The 21,488-nt window shown below is 29.2% G+C and overlaps 1 protein-coding gene across 1 annotated transcript in view; it reads right to left on the bottom strand.

The window, feature by feature from the left end:
* Nucleotides 1-10,036: 10,036 nt before the first annotated feature.
* Nucleotides 10,037-21,488, bottom strand: part of LOC142333387 (uncharacterized) — a 29,026-nt gene continuing 17,574 nt past the window's right edge. Inside the window, exons 3-4 of the mRNA XM_075380409.1 lie at nucleotides 11,901-12,018; nucleotides 10,037-10,085 (exon numbers count right to left, since the gene is read on the bottom strand). Of these exons, the coding sequence (XP_075236524.1) occupies nucleotides 10,037-10,085; nucleotides 11,901-12,018 (167 nt within the window). The remainder of the gene's footprint in view (nucleotides 10,086-11,900; nucleotides 12,019-21,488) is intronic.

The following is a 21,488-nucleotide window of genomic DNA, read 5'->3' as shown; positions in this document are numbered from 1 at the left end:
TTCAATACTTCTGTCAGCATCATCCTCATTCCGTTCTTGATGCAGTTGAATTTTATACGGAAAAAATTTTGTTCCATTTTAATATAGTGAATACAGAACCATAAGAAACGCCAGTTTCCCGGGATATTTTACGAATTGAGTTCTGAAGATTTGCTACTACATTTCCTAAAATTTTAACTATAGTTATTTCGTCTAAGACCTGCAAAGAAGTAGGTACCTTATTGGTTAAGCTATAATTCTGTTTTACCAGTAACGTTTTTGCGATGATGAAGAAACGTAAAACCCATATTTCTAACAAGAATAAACGATTTCAGATCTAATACTTCGGGTCAGTAACACTATCCCAATATAACATAAAAAAAACATTTTTTATCAAATATCAATTCCAGTGAACCAATTTTTATTTTATTTGTACCAAATTACTTGGTCATTCAAAGGGCTTTCCAATGTGATGCAAGTTACATCGTGTCCATTTATTTTTAAATAAGACTTCAGTCCTAGAAAATTTAGAAAATATTTAAGGGCGAAATTTTTTGTTGGTAATTTAAAAATAAATTTTCACAGTTTAAATCCGCAAATTACGATTATTTCAAATGATTTAAGAAGTAATATCACGTAATTTTATAGTTATTTATTTTGAGTTAAATTTAAGAAATTACTACTCCAAATTTTTTTGCACCTACCAAGCGATTTTAATTTTCTTTTTAAATATATACGTATTTTTTTAAATATATACGTATGTGTGTACATGTTTATATAACCTATGACATACCCGGTAATGTAAAGATTCCAGCTTGGGGTCACATCTAAATCGGTTCAATCGTTGAGCTACTATGGTGGAACATACAAACATAAACCCTAAATACATAAGAGCAATAAAGGACTACATAAATATGCAGTATTTAATTACATAAAATAATGGGTGACCAAGCAAGTTTCAGACAGCTTTAATTTGTTTCAATGTTTTATCATGTAGTATAAATCATGTCGTCTAAGGTTGTCTAATGATTAAGTTCTCACCAGGTCTTAACATCGATAAGAAAATTTTGGGGTTTTGGTTCAATTTATTTTTTTTTAGTTAAAGTTAGCCTTCAACCTACTATCAAATACCCCTTTGAATTTTGAAACTGGAATGATTGTTTGCAGAGAGATTATAAGACCACACCGCATTGCATTCCCAAAACAGCGGCCCAGGGCATCCCGTTTGTTTTCAGTTGATGATGACGATTGGTCTAGCCTCGCCCGAGGTACTCGCATCACTTCACCACTCTAGTCTCACACGCAGTCCCCACTAATTATTGTTTAATAATAATGGGAGCCAAGCCCATTATTATTAAACAGACATTCAATATTATAATATATTTAACGTATATTTAATTCTGTAATAGTTGCAATATTCATACCTGACTCCTTCATACCTGATGATTCGAATCATTCAGTTCAAACTCAGCTCACATAGTGATAAGAGGCTGACAACAGTTCACAGTTAATTCAATCGATTAAAGTTTGTACTTCAATCGGAAAATTTTCGCTACTACATATACATTATTATATTCAGCCGTTGAGCTGCCACGGTGGACATACACACATTCATATATATATCCTAAATACATTACATTCCTTTTTTGGCAATAAAACTTTTAGTTTTATACATCCGTTCAGAAATTAAAAGAAAAATAATTTAAATCCAAGATTTTTGGAAAGGGATGTTATTGTAGTTTTGTCTCATTTTACTGCAAAAAACAAGATGTTCAAACTTATCAACAAAATTTTTAATTCAGAGTAAAATATTTTTCATTTCCAAATTTTATTTTAAATATTTCAACTTTATTACAACAAATATGAAATAAGGTTTTTAATAGTTCGGTGATTTATTTACGAGAGTAAAATAAGTATTCCAGTCAAATATTAAATTATATCAGCTATTTAAAAAGTAAATTCAGCTGTTTATATCTCTGCTTTTATTAATATTTAATTTCACCCATAATCCGTTGATTTCTTTCAGTTCGTAGTTAAAATATAAGAATTTATGGCGTATTTTACTGTATTAGTTACACTTACAAAAATAAATAAAAATTCGTTTTGATAGTTTTTGTTGTAATGGTTTTAATACGAGTAGTAAAACTGCGAAGACTTATGTTTTAAATTAACCAAATATAAATAAGCTTATGTAAAAAAGGTAGCAAGTATAGGTTTTGAAAGTTGTACAACACCTTGTACAGCTCTCATTGCAAAACCTTTACGGCAAAGTCGGCAAGTCTATAAATATCAGTAGTATAGAATCCGTACATCCAATGTCCATTTTGATTGTTGGTTATGTATTAATTTTTATATTGAATGTTAGAGAATTTAAAAGCAGAGATAAATCGGTGTTTGTAGTTAAATTTACACGGTAAAAGCGTGGATTTACTGAAAAATACGTAGTAAAACACGGGTTTGATGTGCCCCTCAAAAACTACATTAAAGAATACTTTAAATAACAAACAATCATTTTGGCTATTGAATTTAAGAGTCTGTTTCCCGCTATACATTAAATAACGAGCAATGTTTGTCTAAGTACAATTGTTCGTATATATTAACGCACACATTAAACTATTCATATTATAATATATGAATATTAAACATATAATAAATATTAAATATATTATAAATATTATGTATATAAATATGTTGAAGTTGTTATTCAACGAAAAGGGGTTTATCCATAAACGTATGTTAAATGTGCATCTGTTTTCGATGAAACAACTGCCTCAGATTGAATCTTTTTATGATTTAAAGAAAAAAACATCTCAATCAGATTATAATCATGCACAAAATATTTGGGATTGTTTTAAAATTAACACGCTAGGTGAATATCATGAATTCTATATGAAATTAGACGTCATTTTGTTGGCTGATAAAATGATGTAAAATGATCGTAATAAATTGATGGAAATAAGCAATTTAGATCCACGACATTATATATCTGCTTCTCTGATATTATAGCTTGCCGCTTTCAAGACCACAAAAATACACTTAGAATCGTTACAGATCCTGATATGTTTTTTTAAAAAGGTGTATTAATGATTCCCAATCGTTATGCTCTGGCAAACGATCCGATTCACTCTTATATATGCGTTTGGTTAATGACAAATGTAAGTTTAAAAAATTAAACGGGATTCCAAGAATTAAACATATTTATGGAAAGAATGTGGTTGGAATATCAATGTTGAAGAAAATTATATACTTAAACAAACCCATATATGTGAGTAACACTAACAGATTTGGCTTAAATAAAACTTCTAATGACAAATACAGATTCGTTATACTCAATTATACCCAAAAATAAAAGTTCGGGAATTTTTTTAATCAAAAAGATCGAAATGTTTACGTATCGAATAAATACGATATAGGTCGTCAACTTCAATTTTTCAGTTCTATATTGCTTATTGCGCTTCATTTCATTAATATTTTCAACTTTGTTGCTATAATTTACACTATTCAATTGTTCGAAAATATTAGACATTTTTATATATCTAAATAAAAACTATCGTTATGAAAAATCAGTATTTTATTGTTAAAAATGTTAGTTTATTAAATAGATTTGCAGATGAGTAATATATATAACGATCAAATAAAATATAACTATTCTTACGGCATTTTTGGTGATTTTAAAGCAATTATAGATATAAATACAGAGGTTTTAACGTGACAAAGTTGTGTCAAGATGATGGGAAAAGATTTACTAATTGTTTGCACAATAAGGAATCAAAAAATTTTGCAGAATATTATTTTCAGCGACCAAAATATTACATATAAAGTAGATTCAAAGGGTACAAACCCATTAGATTTAGTGGTTTCTTCTGATACGTATTTATGGGAAGAATTACTATTAAACTTAGCGAGTTGAATATCAAAGGGTTTTATTATAAATGTTATAAAGTTATAAAAGAGTATTTCATTAAAACTTTTAATGGATATAAATATGATAATGCTCAGTTGCAAATAAAATTAAGAGCTTGAAAATATTTCAGAAAGATTAGAAGATGAAAACAGCCAACTTTTCGATGAAAATTCAAATCACATAGTAAAAGTAAAGAAAGTTAAACATATGGCTACACCATATTTGTCCACACTTTCTGCACGATGAAAGAGATATTGTCTTATAATTTTAGATAACCATAAAGTTAATGATTAATGTAAATATTATGCTATCCGCACTCCATATGAATCTTTAAAACAATTGTTATATAAATCAAGAAAAAGATTCCCAATAATCAAATCTTTTATAAAAGATCTAAATAATATAAGGTTTTTCAGTCTTACGAGTCTTTCAGTCGTATTCATCAGGATTTTAAGTCTCAAGATCCTAAATTTAAAAAAAAAAATCTAACAATTTGATACATCTATGGATACTGATGAACTAAAACAAAATTTAGATAGTTTATACGAAACACTAAGAATTTGTAATGTTGAATAGTTCGTTCTAGTTGATGTAATCCATTATTTTAATACGATTTTTTCTATCTTTTATTAGAACAATGTCAATTAAAGCTGATTTAGGGAAAGAATTACACAAGCCAGTCAGGTGCAATTATCCATCTAGAAAGACAGAAATTAAAGTTTGAACTACCTATATCAAGCAGGTATAGTAGAAATGCTTCCTTATTCCAGATTCAATAAAGGTTATAAATACTTGTTGACTGTTATTGATTGTTTTACTTAATTTGCGTTTGCTATACCGTTGAAGAAAGAAAAACAGACGTAGAATTGGCGTCAGCCTTGCAAAAGATATTCGAAATATAGATCAAAGATCAAATATAGATAAAGTTATTCAAATGGATCAGGGAAAGAAATTTTATAATTCGCGTGGGAAAGCGTTGTTGAAACAATACAAATATAAGTCTGATTGCCGCAGTTAGAAAGTTGAAAACGAAAATGTGGACTAAATTTACAGAAAGGTAATTTTTTTTATAATGGATTGATATGCTGCAAGATTTAGTTGAGTACAACAATACCGTGCACACGGCTACAAAATATAAATCTAAAGACGTAAATAATACCAATGAAACGCAACTGTTGATGAATCTAAACAAAAAATACGACAGAAGAAACGATGTTATAAAAATTAAATTTAATGTTGACGATCACGTTCGCATAAGCAAATATAAAAAGACATTTGATAAGGGTTATCTGCCTAACTAGACGGATGAAATAGTCAAAATACATACTGTATACGCTGAATCTCGACCTGTTACATGAATTGATTGATGGAAGAAACGAACTCGTAAAAAGATGTTTTCATCAACACTAATTACAAAAAACTAAACACAAGGATGTATATCAAATTGAGAAAATAATTAAACGGAAAGGCAACAAAGCCTACGTAAAATGGTTAGGTTTTGACGAAAGTTACAATTCAAGGATAGATTTAAGTAATGTTGAATGAACTTGATGTAGAATAAACAATACTTTATTCATGTATATTTTTAACCTTTTATACACAGATAACAATTATGTCACAATTAAGGTTTATTATTTCCAATCCAGTTAAATTTAAAAACTCGCACGCACAAATTTAATATTAATTATTGTTGTAATTAAGTCAGGGATTAAAGAAAAAATAAAATCTCAAATTAATGATTTTATTGAAAATTTTATTAAGTTTATTGATGAACACTATCATTGTGATAAATTGCATATAAAAATAACTCTTCACAGTTATGATAATAATGATTATATTTCATTAGATAAAGATTATTGTGATGAATTGGTATGATAATATATGATATAAATACTTTCAATTAGTTCAATTACAGTAAACTTATCAGCCTCGGGTAAAGATTAATAGTTTACTGATAATGCATTTATTAATTTATATATATAGATTCCATAATAATGTTGGAATTGATTGTTTCAGTCGTATTAACGTGTTATTTTTACTTGAGAATTTATGATTTGAGTATAAAAGTTGAGAAAATTAATAGAAAAATTACATTTTTTATATATATATATATATGTAGATCGTAAAATATTAATAGTTTATTGAAAAATCACTTGATTTATATATACATACAGAGATGAAGCTTCGTAATAAAATTGTTGGTAGAAAATTAGAGGAATGGTTACGAATTTTTGAGGACGGTTTAAACTATTTTTATTTCAAATTTAACTTTAAATATTCATTAGTTGTAGATGATGAAACATTTAATTTTCAAAAACATGTAGAGCGTAATATTAAATATGTAATCGAGTCGTTCGTTGATTATGTATTACGTGATTTTGTAGATGGAATACGTTTAAAAATGAAGTTTCATAGTAATTTAGATTGCATCAACGTAAGAAATAAATGTTATGATTATGAAACTAAATAACAGATACACAATGGTTTGTCAAAACTTTTTCGTATTTATCTAATCAGTAGAGTTGATCTAAGTATATCAACTTTTTGTTGTGAGTAGTTACGCATATTTTAATTTTTTCTATATAGATATGGAAAATAAATAAGTTATTGATTTTCTATTTTAAATATTTCATATAGAGAGATATGAAGGAAGTACAACAGAAAACAAAATTTCCAATTGCAAATGCAACATTAGGATCTGGTATATCCAAACGAAATAAGCATAGTTTTTATTATCAAACACTAAGATGTATTGCGTACGAGCGCCCTCAAACTGCCCAAAGAAATGTTTTTATTCTTTTAACTCATAAAATATATGGATTTTTTCAAAACCCCTACATCAACCTCTGTAGAGAAAATTATTCAACTCGATGTTAAATTTAGAACTAGATAATACGATTGAGGTGAAAACGATCAGGTTCCACAGCCAGAAGCTATTGAACCTTATGAAATAATGATTTTTGACGATGTAATAAAAGAAAAACAAAGAAGTATTACTGATTACGTTGCTAGAAATCGATATAATAAAATAGATTGTTTTTATTTAGCTCAAACGTATTCTAAAATACCAAACAACTTATACGAGACAATTGTATTTTTTTAATATTAATCAAACAAAATGGTCTAAATTTACACATTTACAATGAAGACGTAAATGCTGACATGTCGTTTGATGAATTTAAATCACTATGTGAGCACGTTTGGAACACGAACCATTACAGTTTTCTAGTTATTGATAAAGATTTTTATAAATATAAAGGTTGTTATAGAAACGGTATTGATAAATTTTTAATCGTCGATTGAACGCTACAACGCTACATTTGAACGCTGATCCAACGCTAATAAACTAGTCGTTTGAATTTTTAAATTTTTTTCTGTAGAACCATGCATAAGAGGGTGAAACAAATGGTTGAAACTGATAAATTATCAAGTTTATCAGTTTCAACCATTTGTTAAATATATACACCCAACTGATAAATTATCAAGTTTATCAGTTTCAACCATTTGTTTCACCTTTTTAAGCGTAAGCTTTTAAACGTAAATGTGCAGCATTCCTGATGGGTTTGGCTGAAGAAAATGCTATATTTCATAAACGCTTTAAATCAGAAATAGATAATAAGAAATTAATGAAAAACTAGATAAAACAAAAAATAAAACACCTCCAACTGATCGTGAACTTGATATTGATAGGGTAGGACGTGAAAGATTGTCACCTCAGTTAGAAAAATATCTAGATAGGTATGAACAACAAAAACATCAAGATAGATGTGAACAATGAAGTTTGTTTGAGCAAGATTTACAATCTACAGACGATGAAAAAGACAGCGTCTTTCAACTCAAACTACATATGAAGGTGAAGAACACCTTAAATTTACAAAATATACAGATGTTTTGATAGATGTACAAACACATTAGAATTTTTAAAAACTGCATCAAAAGTATCACTGGATCATGAATACGGAATAAAGTATAAAGACAAATGTAAGTAAACTGGATAGCGTTAAAATTGAATTTGTACACGATAAAATGTTAATTTTTAAAAACCCAGACATGACAAACGTTCGCAGGCAGATATGCAAACTTATCGTGAAATGTTGAAACAGACACACTTGACAGATAGAAGAAACGTTGGTGTAGTAAAAACGAGTAAATCTAAAAAATATAACGAAGTGATTAGAAAACGTTCCATATCTTTTAGTGGTAGCGAGTAACTATTACATATTCAATTTAATTATAATCCAGTCTACTTAAATTGAGATGATGCAAAAGAATTGTAGATAGATTATATACACTTGTGGGTGAATATGACGGGGGAAACAAGATCGTTTTAAATGTAATCATATCCATAATTAGAGAATCGAAAGATGTTGAATTCAAATAGATTGTTTAATTTATTATTTTATATATATGAAAATGTACCGTTTAAGATTTGGTCGTAAAGTACAACGAGGAAAGGGAAAAAATGTTCTCCAGGGATAGGTTTTTTGTTGAGAAATAATGGAAATTATGATAAAAAATCAGATTATGTAACATATCAAATCCAATTGATAACGATGAAGTTAAATTTAAACAAGCTAAACAGTTGTTTAACGAATACACAAACAATCTCAATGAAAATTTGTAGGTTCGGAAAGATTAAATCAGGCTATAATAGACTATGATGTAATCATTAAAAACTGTATTAAGAATGAAAAACTGAAGACTGCAGACGAAACTCTAAAGTTCATGAAAGATGCATTCGAGCCGCTGAAAAAAAAAATTGCAAAGTTATACATGATGAGTTAAATGGTCGCGTTACAGAAGATCTCTGAAAGCTACCATCTCTTCATATGTAGAAAATAATATGCAAGAGATTATTAAATCTATTGTTACAGAAATGATTCGCGAAAACGAAATGACAAAATTTACGCTGATTATCGGGGTAAAATAAAAATCATTCGTTTTAATTTAGGTGATAAAGATTTTATGATACAAAAAGATACGCGAATCGCACAAATGGTAATATCAAATTAATTACTAACGCGTATCGTGGATTGAAAGTGAAACACTCGATGAAACTGATCATCAGTTTGGCATGGGTTTGATTCGACGAGTTTAGTAAATAAAATGAAGTATATTTAAACGCAAAATTTTTTAGATAAATTTATTGTTTTTTTTTGGTTTATAAGAAATATTTTGGAAATGAAGATCTTCACTACCTAATTTATATACATCAAAGATTCATTAACCATGACAATATTGTCGTTAAATATTGCACACTTTATTATGAAAATATTACTTTATATGTATTTATTATTACTTTATAAATATTTTGGTGGGTCGAATTCGGACCAGCTAATTGAGATACATTAAAGAATCATTAAGCCTAAAAATTTTGTTAAAAAAATTGCCTTATGTGAAATATTTTGGTGGCGGGAATTCCCAAAAATCATTGAGCTTATCTTTTTTTCAATTTTTATTTTACTTCAAAAACATTTTAATTCATACTGGAGAAGAAATGGTTTACGTCTTTTTGCTTTTTAAAACTTCATATACCATAACTACCTTAATTAACAATATTTGATATAAAACTATAATCATTCCACTGTTCTTTATTTATAATGTAATATATAATTTAACAAGAAAAATATTTTTAAATGTGCTATGGTGTTTTACAGTTTTAGGCGCTATTCACCTCCCACGATCTTACTATCCCCAGCCCCATAAATTCACAAAAAATATCCCGTAGGATTCCCTAGTTTCAAAAAATCTTTTTAAAAAACCAATAGTATTTAAGTGTTTTAACTCCGCGTTAAAAAAAAATTGAAGTTTGTGACTTTTAAAGTGTTTATTTGAAACTTAGTAACAGTTAAACTTACCATTAATATTTGTTAATTCTTTCTCCATTCTTTCGCTATTTGCTACAATTTTATATGATTTGTTTTTAATGAATTTATTACGTTTGCATTTATTTTCTGGGGACGTTATTCAAAACATTAGAGTTAGATTTTCTACAAGTAAAGTTTTCATGGGTTTATTAGACATTTAAAATGTTATTTTACGCTTAACATAAAGTAGTGTATTTTTCGAACAAAATATTTCTCAGATTTCTTTAAAACTGTGCTTTTTTCAATTTTTCAGGTCAGATTTCATATAAAATCACTAAATCGCTAATCACATCGTAACACAAATATGAGCTTCTGCTGAATCAAAATCAAAGGAACTAGTAAAAAATAAATATTAATTCATAATTTAAATGTATTTTGTTCAAAAACAATTATTGTTTTTTAAACAATAATAATGTTTTTTTAAACTGAAACTTCATAAAATACAACTTTTCTACAAAAATTCAAACATACATACAAAAAACATAACATACAAAAAAAACAATTTTATCAAGTCGGCCATCAGTTCCACCTTCTGTTGAAACAAAAAAAAATGTTTTTCCTAAGGAAAACTGATAAATTACTATTCAACTGCTCACAATTTTCTGATATCTTATATAGACTTTCTTTTTATTTGATGGAATGAATAATTTTCAAAAATTATGTTTTTGAAATATTAAATATATAGTAAAATATAAAATAAATAGTAAAAATGACCGCTAGACGTTGCCATCTCTAAACAATTAACAATCTACTTTATCCATCATTATTAATAGAATAGTAGGTTTCAGAGCTATTTTAGTTTTTTACACAGGCTTTTAAAAAAAAACTTTTTCAAATAAATTATTCTGCCACCGACATCCAAGCATTATGAGAAAAAGGCAGGGTCTTATTTCGAAGACGGACACATATATATTTCAACTAGTATTATTATAGTTCTATCTGTGGCTGTGCACTATTTGGTGCAGCCTATTTCAATCGTATACTGCAAGTGTTTGCTGTGAAGTCGGTGTACCGATTACAATGGGGGTTTCCGGAAATTTTCAGAAAAGCAAAAGAATTTTTCTTATCTTCGGTTCTAGATCGTAAGAAAACATCTGTTAAGTATTACAGTTACAAAGATTAAAGAATATAATTTGGTACGAATATAATGTCTGATGTTGACGTTACGATGATATATCTACAATCTATTCATCAAACTATTAATCACTTAACTTTTGAAATCCAATTACCTCGTCGTATAGAAGAGATTTTACGGGAGACAGTAAAAAGATGGAATGCGATCTAAAACTAGTCCTATTATGTGAATTAATGTGGTGCCAACGTAACATCGACAGGAACACATTGGATAAACCTTTTCAAGTGATATCACTTTCTTTCGGCTTTTACAACATTAAAATCTTTATAAGACATACTTTTAACTACTAAAATAGCAATTTAAAACGTTCTTTCAAAATAAACCACCAAAGGCAATTTTCCTATTCTACTGTATCTATTAGAAGCCAAATTCTCGTTTATTACAAATATTTTATTTTAAAATTATTTTACTTTTGTAATCTATATTACTTTATTTTTATAATTATTATTTCTATGTTAATATATTTAGATTTCTACTGTCTATAGTTTAGTTTTATCCTCTACTTCTCCAAAGTTGAGAGGTGTTAAAATTTCTTAAAATTAGCCAGGGTGAAGTTAATTTACTTTTTTTTCTTTTTTTTCTTATTTTGAAAATATTTTTTATCGTTTTTTGTAAAAGAAGGAAAAAATCCTTTTTTCACATAAGTAACCTTGATTAGCCATTTTTATAAGAAACAACTTGTTGAATCATTTCAGTATGCCCAAAATGGTTTTTCTAGGAAAAAAATTATTGAATTCTCTGTATTAATTCACTATAAGATGCCAGATGAAATATAGTTAACATATTTTCTGTAAATTATTACGTGAAAACATGTTACTCGTATGTTATCTTGAATAGTCTTACACTAATTATTAATTATAAATCAATCCTTGAATTTTTACATTAGATTCAGAAAATTTGGTTGGATAAATGGTTAAAAATAATCATATCGTCAAAATGAACAAAAATAATCCTTAAAAGAATAATTATCTATAATAAAATCTATTGTTATAAAACATGAAAAATAAAAACATACCGTATAAAATTTGGCCAATCAGAATCCGCTGTTGCTGGTGCTGAAGTACTGCGACCCGGTAATGATAATCTTGGCATAATTTGTAATGTGATTGGACGTCTCCTCCTGAGACTGTAGTCTGAAAATTAAAAGAATATAGAAAATTAATGTAATATATAAACACGTGACTGAAAGATAAAGAAGAAATTTCATATTTTCCCATTATTCCCATAAATTAAGAAACTTAACTGAGAGATAACCTTTTAAAAAATTTATTTATTTGATTGTTTGATTAAAACTATAAAATTATGAACTGGATTGAAACTCAACAAGTAAATATTAAGCAAGCCATTTTTGCGAATTATCATTCAATGATCACAGTATACAAATTGAAGTTTCTGAAAAGATCTCTCAATTTAGTAGTTAGCGGCTTACAAGGCCTTTTTTAGTACATATTGAAAGATTTTTTTAATTAAATAGTGAGTGATCTCTTTTTTTTCTATGTGGAGTCATAATTTATAATCGTTATTTTCCTTTTATTATAAAATTAAATCTGTAATTTGCCATTACAACCGAATTTAGAAGTATGCATTCATTAAAAATTACCTATATTTACACTTACTCTAATTTTTTACTGAAATCTATTTAGTTTTTTTAAATAATCTGTATTTAATTATTTTATTCTACTTTGCGTCCTATTCTTCCCTCCAGCTTAGTAGTGAACCAACTTGAGTGACAGTATATGAGTAACCCCATATTTAGGTATATTAATTATGTGATGAAAGATACAAATAGGCTAAGACCAGTTAAAATTTACTAAGGATAAAACTACACCAGATAACGTCGTCAGACACATGCTCCAGAGTGAGAATGGATGGAGGGAGGTAGAGAGAGTGGCTCGTCTCGTACTAACAGCGAAGGGGCAGGAGGAACCCCCTTGACGTGCACACGGCCCTCGATGTCAAAAGAGGCGTCGAAATGTGTTTTATTTTTGTAGTTGTTAATGCACTTTGCTAGGTTAGGAATTTATGATTGTATTATGTGTCTTTGCTCATGTTGTTGTTGGATTATGCTGCCGGATGTACCGATGGACATGGAGTGGGGGGATATTGTGTGCGGTGCTCTACCGCTGACGGCGAGGGAGACATGGCGCAACAAGTAATGAAGGGTCATGGGAATGCGTGACGGATCGATCACCGGAAGAAGTGATTAGTATGTTTTCGAGGAGGCACGGGAAACCCCGATGGGATGTCCGAGTTCGGACGAGCTAGGGAGGGCAGACTGCGCTGCCATGAAACCCTGAGGCGACTGTGTTAACCTTTTTAGCGTGGGCTGGTCGTCTTGGGGGAGTTTAAAATAAAAAATAAAATAAAAAAACTAATTCTGAATTATATTATAAGGATAAAACTTGAATGTTTTTGATTGTGACCTTAAATTTTAAAATTATGTTTTTTTTATTATCAGTAATATTATCGTTTCTATTTTTAATACTACTTTGATAATCATAATTCTTTTGTCCCTGTAAATAAGGTAACGCATTTAAAGATTCGTTTTTGGTACACGCGATTTTCTTTGCTGTAAATTGAAGGTTTTTCAGTGGCATCCGTAGATCCTTTGAAAAGTCAAATGGTTGTTTTTTAGGTGTTATAAATGTTTATGCTTCGATTAAGGAATATTCTTTTGACATAACTTATGCGATCAATTTTGATAAATACTGTCACCTTGCTGTGACAGTTTTGATTATCTTCGATATTTGAATGATCTCTTTTATTCTTATAATATTGTGAATTTTTTTATTATTGTAAAATTGTTTGATCGATATCGATATAAAATGTCTTCCGATGTTTGAATTTTTATCTGATCTGGATTTGTTGATGCCCAGAATAACATGAATCATAACTTTCCTTCGATTATTCTTTTTTTATTACATTGCCAACACATGATATGTATGAGTAATCTCTACCAATTTTTCTCTGTGACCAATTCTTAAATAAAACAAGTATTAATTTCAGGGTTATTATCTCCTAATTAGGAATCAATTTTGTTCACATGGATGAGTATTGTGTTAGTAAAAATCTTACCTCGATTTTTGGAACAAAATTGATTAACAGAATGGCCCTTACACAAACAATTAAGACAATTTCTATTCTCCAGAAAGATTTTACGATCATTAATGGACGAGTTTAAAAATTCTTTACATTGATATAACTAATGATTTGAATTACAGAATGAACACTGATTATAATTAGACTTAGAATAATAACTAATAAACATTACGTCTTCTATTTGCTTGTTATGATTTAAAGTAAAGCTTCAGTGAAAGTTTTGGCTGGATTGTTATAACGCTGTCCCTTCGTTTCCTTTTCTAATTTCACTTGCGTCTTTGAGGTGACTGCGTTAATATTTTCGAGAAGTTATCTTCTTGTGTTAAGAAACTCTACATTAAAACAAGTCTTTGAATGTAGGAAACCATTGATTTTACAATTTTTCCTTCCATAGTCTTAACGTGTTATGATACTTTCTTGATGTTAAAGAATGTACTACGATAAATAAGTATGTATTAACATACATACTTGAAGCTGCATTGCTTCAAGTGAATATACAAGTGAGGAAATTTTATTAATAGGATTAGATTTTATGAAATGGAATAAAATATTTATCTTGTTTTTCGCAAATCTAAGGCAGTTAGATAATTCTCATTGGTAATAGATAAATTCTTAATGGTGGCCAATGGATCTTCTGTTAGAAAAGAATGTAAATAATGAAGTTTTTGTAAATCAATTTAATCAGCTCTTTTGTGCAGTAGATCAAAAAATTTGTTATAAAAATGTTGCTAATCTAAAACCTGTAAATAAAGGTAAAGTAATTTTATTTAATTGTATTTGACTAATTGGTGTATTTGAAATGTTTTCATTAGACTGGGTTTGATTCATTGAGGTTCATTAAGTATTGTAATTTATATTCTATGGGGCATAAGTCTTCCTAATAGCAAAATATGGTGTATATAATTCATCCTAATAGTAAATGTAAATTATTGATCATAAAATTAAATAGAATAAAATGAAATATTGTTGCGAAATATCTTTAATGATGCGAAATATTCATTGTTGCGATTCGTAATCCATTGTATTGTAAATTTGTATGTCGGTGGATTCTTTATGATGATAGATTGAATATTAAATCCTTTGTATATGAAAGTAGAAAATTAAAAGTATCCACGGTCCGGAGGACCAAAAAAGATGTTGAAATGTATAATAACTCTGGTGGCACTGATTCATATTACAATACTTAAATAAAAAACTCGCAAATGTATGTTTGATATACAAAACACATTTCATGTTACATTGTTAAACATTTTTTTAAACTATGAAATAAATTCATTTGTATTGTGCGTGATGTAAATAGGTACTGAACAATTGAAGTAATAAGTACATGAATTATAAATGAAAACTATCAACTGGTCTGAACTGGACTGAATTTAATCTTTTTTTTTTAAATTTTCATTCATTTCATCCTTTGAAGCAATACCTAACGGTGATCCCGGAGGTAAAAAAATATACATGTAAACACATGAGACTTACCAGTACCACTTAACAGAAGGTGTGAGTTTTCGGTTTTTGTACTTCTATTTACATAGAATTTTTGGTAGTGAAAACAGCCCATTCTTTGATTTCTATAGGATAGGCCAGTATTTCTATTGGGATATCTTTCATTTCTGATAACCAAACCTAAAAAAATAGGTAGTTTAGGCCAATAATGATTTTAGCTTATAAGCAAAATTTTATTACTATATTTTAAACATGGTCAACCTTACGCTATTTCTAAATAGAATTTTAAAAAACTGTTTTATAAGTTGCATATTTTAGTTGCTAAGTACAACTAAAATGTTGTTTTAAAAATTATCAAAATTTTTTTACGAATAAAAAGGTAGAATAAATTGTTAACTTGCTGTAAAAAAAAAAGTTAATAAATTACTTTATAAATTCATGAACTCAATTTCTAAAGGACAATTCGTTTTAATTATGGCTGGAACCAAGATATGATATCAATTATGTTTTATGATTGACAGATGGAAATAACCGTGTATAAAATATGATTGCTGTTTAGTGAAATAAGTATGAGACAAGAATGTTACCAAGGAACTCGTACATGTCCGTTAAAGCAAAATCGAATAATTATTTAGAAAAAAAGTGGAACCGATATCAAAATGCGCTAAAAAAAAAAAATTAAGAAGTAAATACTTAATTCCTTAGACACTTTTTGAATCACCACCTGCTTCTGAAAAATTATTTCGAGATATAAAATAAACTTGTTCTGTAATAATATGTACGTACACTTCATTAAAACCAATACCGATATTACATCAGTGGAATTCATATTTATATGCTTTGATTGCTTTTCCGTTTGCGATTATTACTTCTTTTTATATACATTATCTATATGTCCATTAAGTATCACATAAGTATGATCATATATTTTGGCACCGATTCAAAAAAGTGTCTTAGGAATTAATTAAGTATTTGGACGAAGTTATTTCTTACTTTTTAGTGTTATTTGACATCGGTTCCATTTTTCTTTTTAAATAATTATTTCATAATTTTTGGTCGCTGATCAATAATGATAAGTTATTCGGTGGAGTTAATGACTCCTTTTCTGCGATATAATGCAGCTAGCTGCAGATGGAACTGCTGTAAGAATATTCTTAATTATTAAATAGTTGAATATAATCATACTATGACTGATATGACATCAAAATCAGGTAGGAGTTATATTATTAATTCTATTGATGAATCACGAGAAGCTCCAACATACGGGAAAACCCCCAGAAATGTTATTCCAGTAGACATCAATAACTACGGTGGCCGGTTGCATAATGTATTATTGACAGAAGATTCAAGAGTTATGTTACGGCGTAATATATCGTTTTTTGATGATTTAGTTAACCAAATCATCTTCAGTTGTAAAGAAATTTAAATGGACTTCCCCACGAAGGGACCAGCTGAAAAGGGGTGCGTTACCAAAAGCTGTGTTAGTAAAATTCGATGTCGAAAAAATAATCGATGACAAAACTGAAAGATGAAGGTAATTGCATAACTAACTTCATCTTTGGTGTTAATATGTACCTATTACACCTGGCGTAATACGTAACACCTGTTACATCAATAAATACAACTTTTCAAGCTAATAAATGATATGGAGATGTAGAAAGACGTATGCAACCGTTAATTTTAAGTTGATCTTGTAACAATGCACAAATTTCAAAGTACAACATTAAATAGAGCTGTTGCAGATTTGGGGAAAGTGGTATTTGCAAAAAGGATAAGTTTTTTTATTTTTTTTACTAGTTTATTATTTTTTACTCTAAGTCGAGTCAGAAACTTAGATGGAAACTTTGAGTGATTTAGATCTACGTAAAGCACTGAACAGCCCACACGATAAAAAAGCACTTGCTGAGACGGAAATATTGAGAAACCTTGCACAGGATTGAATAATATGCTACAATTCGATGAAAACGTCGATAAGTTGATAAATGACAAATCAACAGTGTTACGAGTATTATGAAACATTTATTTGCCCGACATTACGAGAGACCGCAAAAGACCATGTAATGGATGCACGTATATAGAATTATGTGATTCCCACTGTCCCTTCCGATGCTATATATTATATATAATCTATACTGAATCTGAAAGGTTTAACAGGAGATATCTCGGTTTTTTATCTTTTTATTAACGTTGCTACATATCTTGTGCAGAAACTTGCCCTACAGAAGACCACATAACATGATACAGAGTGTCCCATATAAAACGCAACCCAACCTTATATTGGTAGGTATTGAAATAATAAAAAGGCATATTTAAATGTAAATGTAATTTTTATTATTACCTTACATTTAGAGTAAATGTTGGAAGTGGCCGCCATCTTCTTGAATACAAGCTTCAATTCTTTTTACAGCGTTTCTTGCAATTTTTTTCAAAGTTTGTGGCTGGATATTTAATACAGCTTGTTCAATATTGACTTTCAATTGTTCAAGTGTTCGTGGTTTGTTGCTGTAGGCTTTTTCTTTGAGGTAACCCCGTAGAAAAAAAATCTGCCGCAGTCAAATCTGGAGATCTTGGTGGCCACAAGCCTCGACCGATAACACGATTACCAAAGAATTCCTCAACGAAATCAGAAGTTGAACCTGCGTAGTGCGATGACGCATCGTCATGTTGTAGCCGGCAATGTCTGTCTTCCTCTTCCAAGAGTGCGATGAACTGAAATAAAATATCCTGATATCGTTCTGCATTAATGGTGTACTCGAAAAAAATAGGACCAATTATTTTCTTCCGCGATATCACGCAACACACGCCCAACTTCTGCGGGTGTAATTGTTTTTCGTGATAAACGTGGGGATATTCAGCACTCCAAATTCTACTGTTTTGGTTGTTTACGTAGCCATCCTAATGAAACTGCGCTTCATCTGTGAAAAATAACGAATTCATAACATTAAATCCCTCACGCAGAAATTGACGGAACCGTTGACAATATTGTAGCCGTTTTTTTTGTTGGGCTCAAGAAGTCGATGAACCGTTTAAATGGATAAGGTCGTAATTGTAATTGTTTGGTCGCCCGATGAACAGTTGATTAAGATAAATTAATTTCAGCAGACAAAGGTCTGATCAATTTATTTGGCGAGGTGAGTAATCGGTCTTTGATTTCAGTGACTGTATCTGTATTCAACACTGACGCAGATCTTTGGTGTTCCTTGTTATTAACAGAACCGGTCTCTCTAAATTTTGCAACTAACCTTAATACTGATGTTTTGTTAGGAGCTGGTTTATCTGGGTACTTATGGCGAAACAAATCTTGCACTGCAACCACTGATTTCGTACTGAAGTACGACTCGACAATGAAAACACGTTCATCTAGCGAAAACACCATCTTGTCCCCTCTAGCAATACACTGAACGTTATGATTGCATTGTTGTTACTATCGGTAGTGTTCTACTGCGTCGTCGCGATGTTCAGATGTTGGACGAGTCCATTTCAGTAACGAGTAGGGGAGTAAGCTTGACTTTTGAAATTTCATGGATGAGTTGCGTTTGATGGGTTGCATTTTATATGGAACACTCTGTATAACGTAACGCATATGTATACAATATCAGGATTCCTACTGTCACTACCTACCCGCTGGAAACGGAAAATATTTTGTTAATTTCCAAATCGACTTTTTATCTAAAACATTTTTTACCATCATGGTACTACCGTGAAAAGCAGCTGTGTTGATTGAAACAAAATTTATTTGAATCGGGTGAACAGGAAAAACATTTAGAGCAAACAGACATAAAAAAAAATATATACGGGCGAATACGTAACCTCCTTTTTTAAAATCGGTTAAAAATTAGTGACAATTTATTAGAGGAAGTCGATGATGGAGAATTTATAACACGTGATCCTTGCTTTCATAATTGGATATTTCGTGAAATTCCCCTATGAACAAAAAAAGAGTTCTTTCTGGAAAATATTTCTACATTTCCTACTGAAAAATAACTAATTTCACTTAAATTAATACTAAGTAGGTATTAATCATTCATTCCAGTTTTTTTCTGAGATGTGTATTATATTGTTACGCTTGAAATAGATCGGTTATAAAAGTTTTAAGTCAAACATTGTATTTTGATACATACAGAAGTAAACTGGCGGAAAACACCAAAAGGTTGTGAGGAAAGGCAGAATAATATAATATTTTGACATAGTGTACAATTAGATAATATTTGGGCTTGTATTTAGTGGAATTATGAAGTCAAAGCATGTCACGTACTGCGCTTTCATACAGATTCCGTATGATATATTAAATACTTTAACGGCTATCAATCAAGTAATATTATAAATGATATGAAGATGATAAATGAATTGTTCAGAAAACAATTAAACTACAAATTACAAAACTTTTTTATATAACTTACAAAATTAATCATAGCAACTTTAAGGGTAAAAACCTATAGGGACCCTGTCAATGTTTATGCATAGGTATTTTATTTGTAAAGAAAGTGTATGAAAAAAAATATATGTAATAATAAAACTATCCTTTTTAACAATAGTATTATATGCGTATTAGTTAATTCTGTACAAAATTACTGTAATATCCTCCATTCTTGTACTCGTTTTTTTTTTTTTTTTTATTGGACATCTCTTCATCCTCTCTTGTAGACGTTCCTTACTTTTCTAGTCCCAGAGACAGAAGGTACACCGGATTCCAAAGGGAGAATACATACAATAACACAGTGTAAACTAATATCTTTATTTACTGCAACATCTGAAGCGAAACAGTTTAAAAACAATTAAAGTAAATGTAAGTCATACATAGTCTAAATAGACAGAAAATGCAATAACGAGCTTCAACATCTTTGTTTAATGAAAGCTTACAATTTTAAAAAATATACTTATACGGAGTGATTCAAAAAGGATTAAGATATGTTCTACTGGCGAAAGTAGAAAAGAATGTTTATATAAATACAGCTGCGTTTGCGAATGTCGGGTAGTAAAAAATCTCTGCGCCTTTGGTAAAATTAAGCTATAATGTTATCCTTGGGTTCCAAATTAGGGTAAAATTAGTGGCTTTATATGATATCTAACTTGTTATTAACTTGCTATTAAATATTTTATAATCCAAAATAATGTACAACCAGTGTCTAATAACTTCTGCTTAAAATAACCTAACCACAAAAAAATTGAGGGTATTAATTACTCTCATAACCTACCAGAATAGAAAAAAAAAATTTCTTTTCCTAGGTTTTGAGGGTCAAAACGGATCACTCTTAGCAGAGTAGTAAATACTTTATCTGTAGTTTAGCCAGAGCCAATTTTAACTAGAAAAAAGATGTTATTTTTCATATTAATGCAAAATAAATCTGATGTGGACACCACATGACGTCCTTGCACGCCTATTAAATTACATACAGACATTTTTTGCTCCATTTCATTTGAAAGTGAGATGAAGTCCTCCAATTCTTTAATAAATTGGACAGTTACGCAGCTGCATTGTAGTGGATCACCACTACAATGCAGCTGCAATGTGCAGTGCAATGCAGCTGCAACGTGATGCAATTTGGATCACCAAATTGCATCACATTTTTTTGTGGTGTCTGTATCAGCATTTTATATTAGTTTAAATAATTGTTTTTCACGTCGCTGAAGTAGTTATGTGGTGTAAGTGAAAACGTGTCGGATCCGTAACCATGGATACATCGATTGAAATCCGATTTCATATACATATATATATATTTAATTTAAATATATTAATTTATTAACAATTATTAATCTCTGTAAAAATGTTTGAATTAGAATGAAAAGTACATAAAATTTTACTTTATTTATTGCACTAATAACTTCTGGATTTTCTTTTTTTAATTGTTATTATTGAATTTTCTTAGAGTGGTATTATATATATGAAATAATATTACATATAAATAAATAATATAAAAAAGAGCAACTTTTAATTGTTTAATTTATAGATTAATAAAATATTTAAAACATAATGGTACCAACCCAAATAATGAATTAAACATTAGATATATTGCTATAACAAATGGATATAATGTAAATTTAGTAAACAAATGATACAACA

This window comes from Lycorma delicatula, chromosome 12 (assembly GCF_047948215.1).
Source record: "Lycorma delicatula isolate Av1 chromosome 12, ASM4794821v1, whole genome shotgun sequence".
NCBI lineage: Eukaryota > Metazoa > Arthropoda > Insecta > Hemiptera > Fulgoridae > Lycorma > Lycorma delicatula.
The sequence above is the reverse complement of the archived record's forward strand: the minus strand, read 5'-3'. Positions and strand labels throughout refer to the sequence as shown.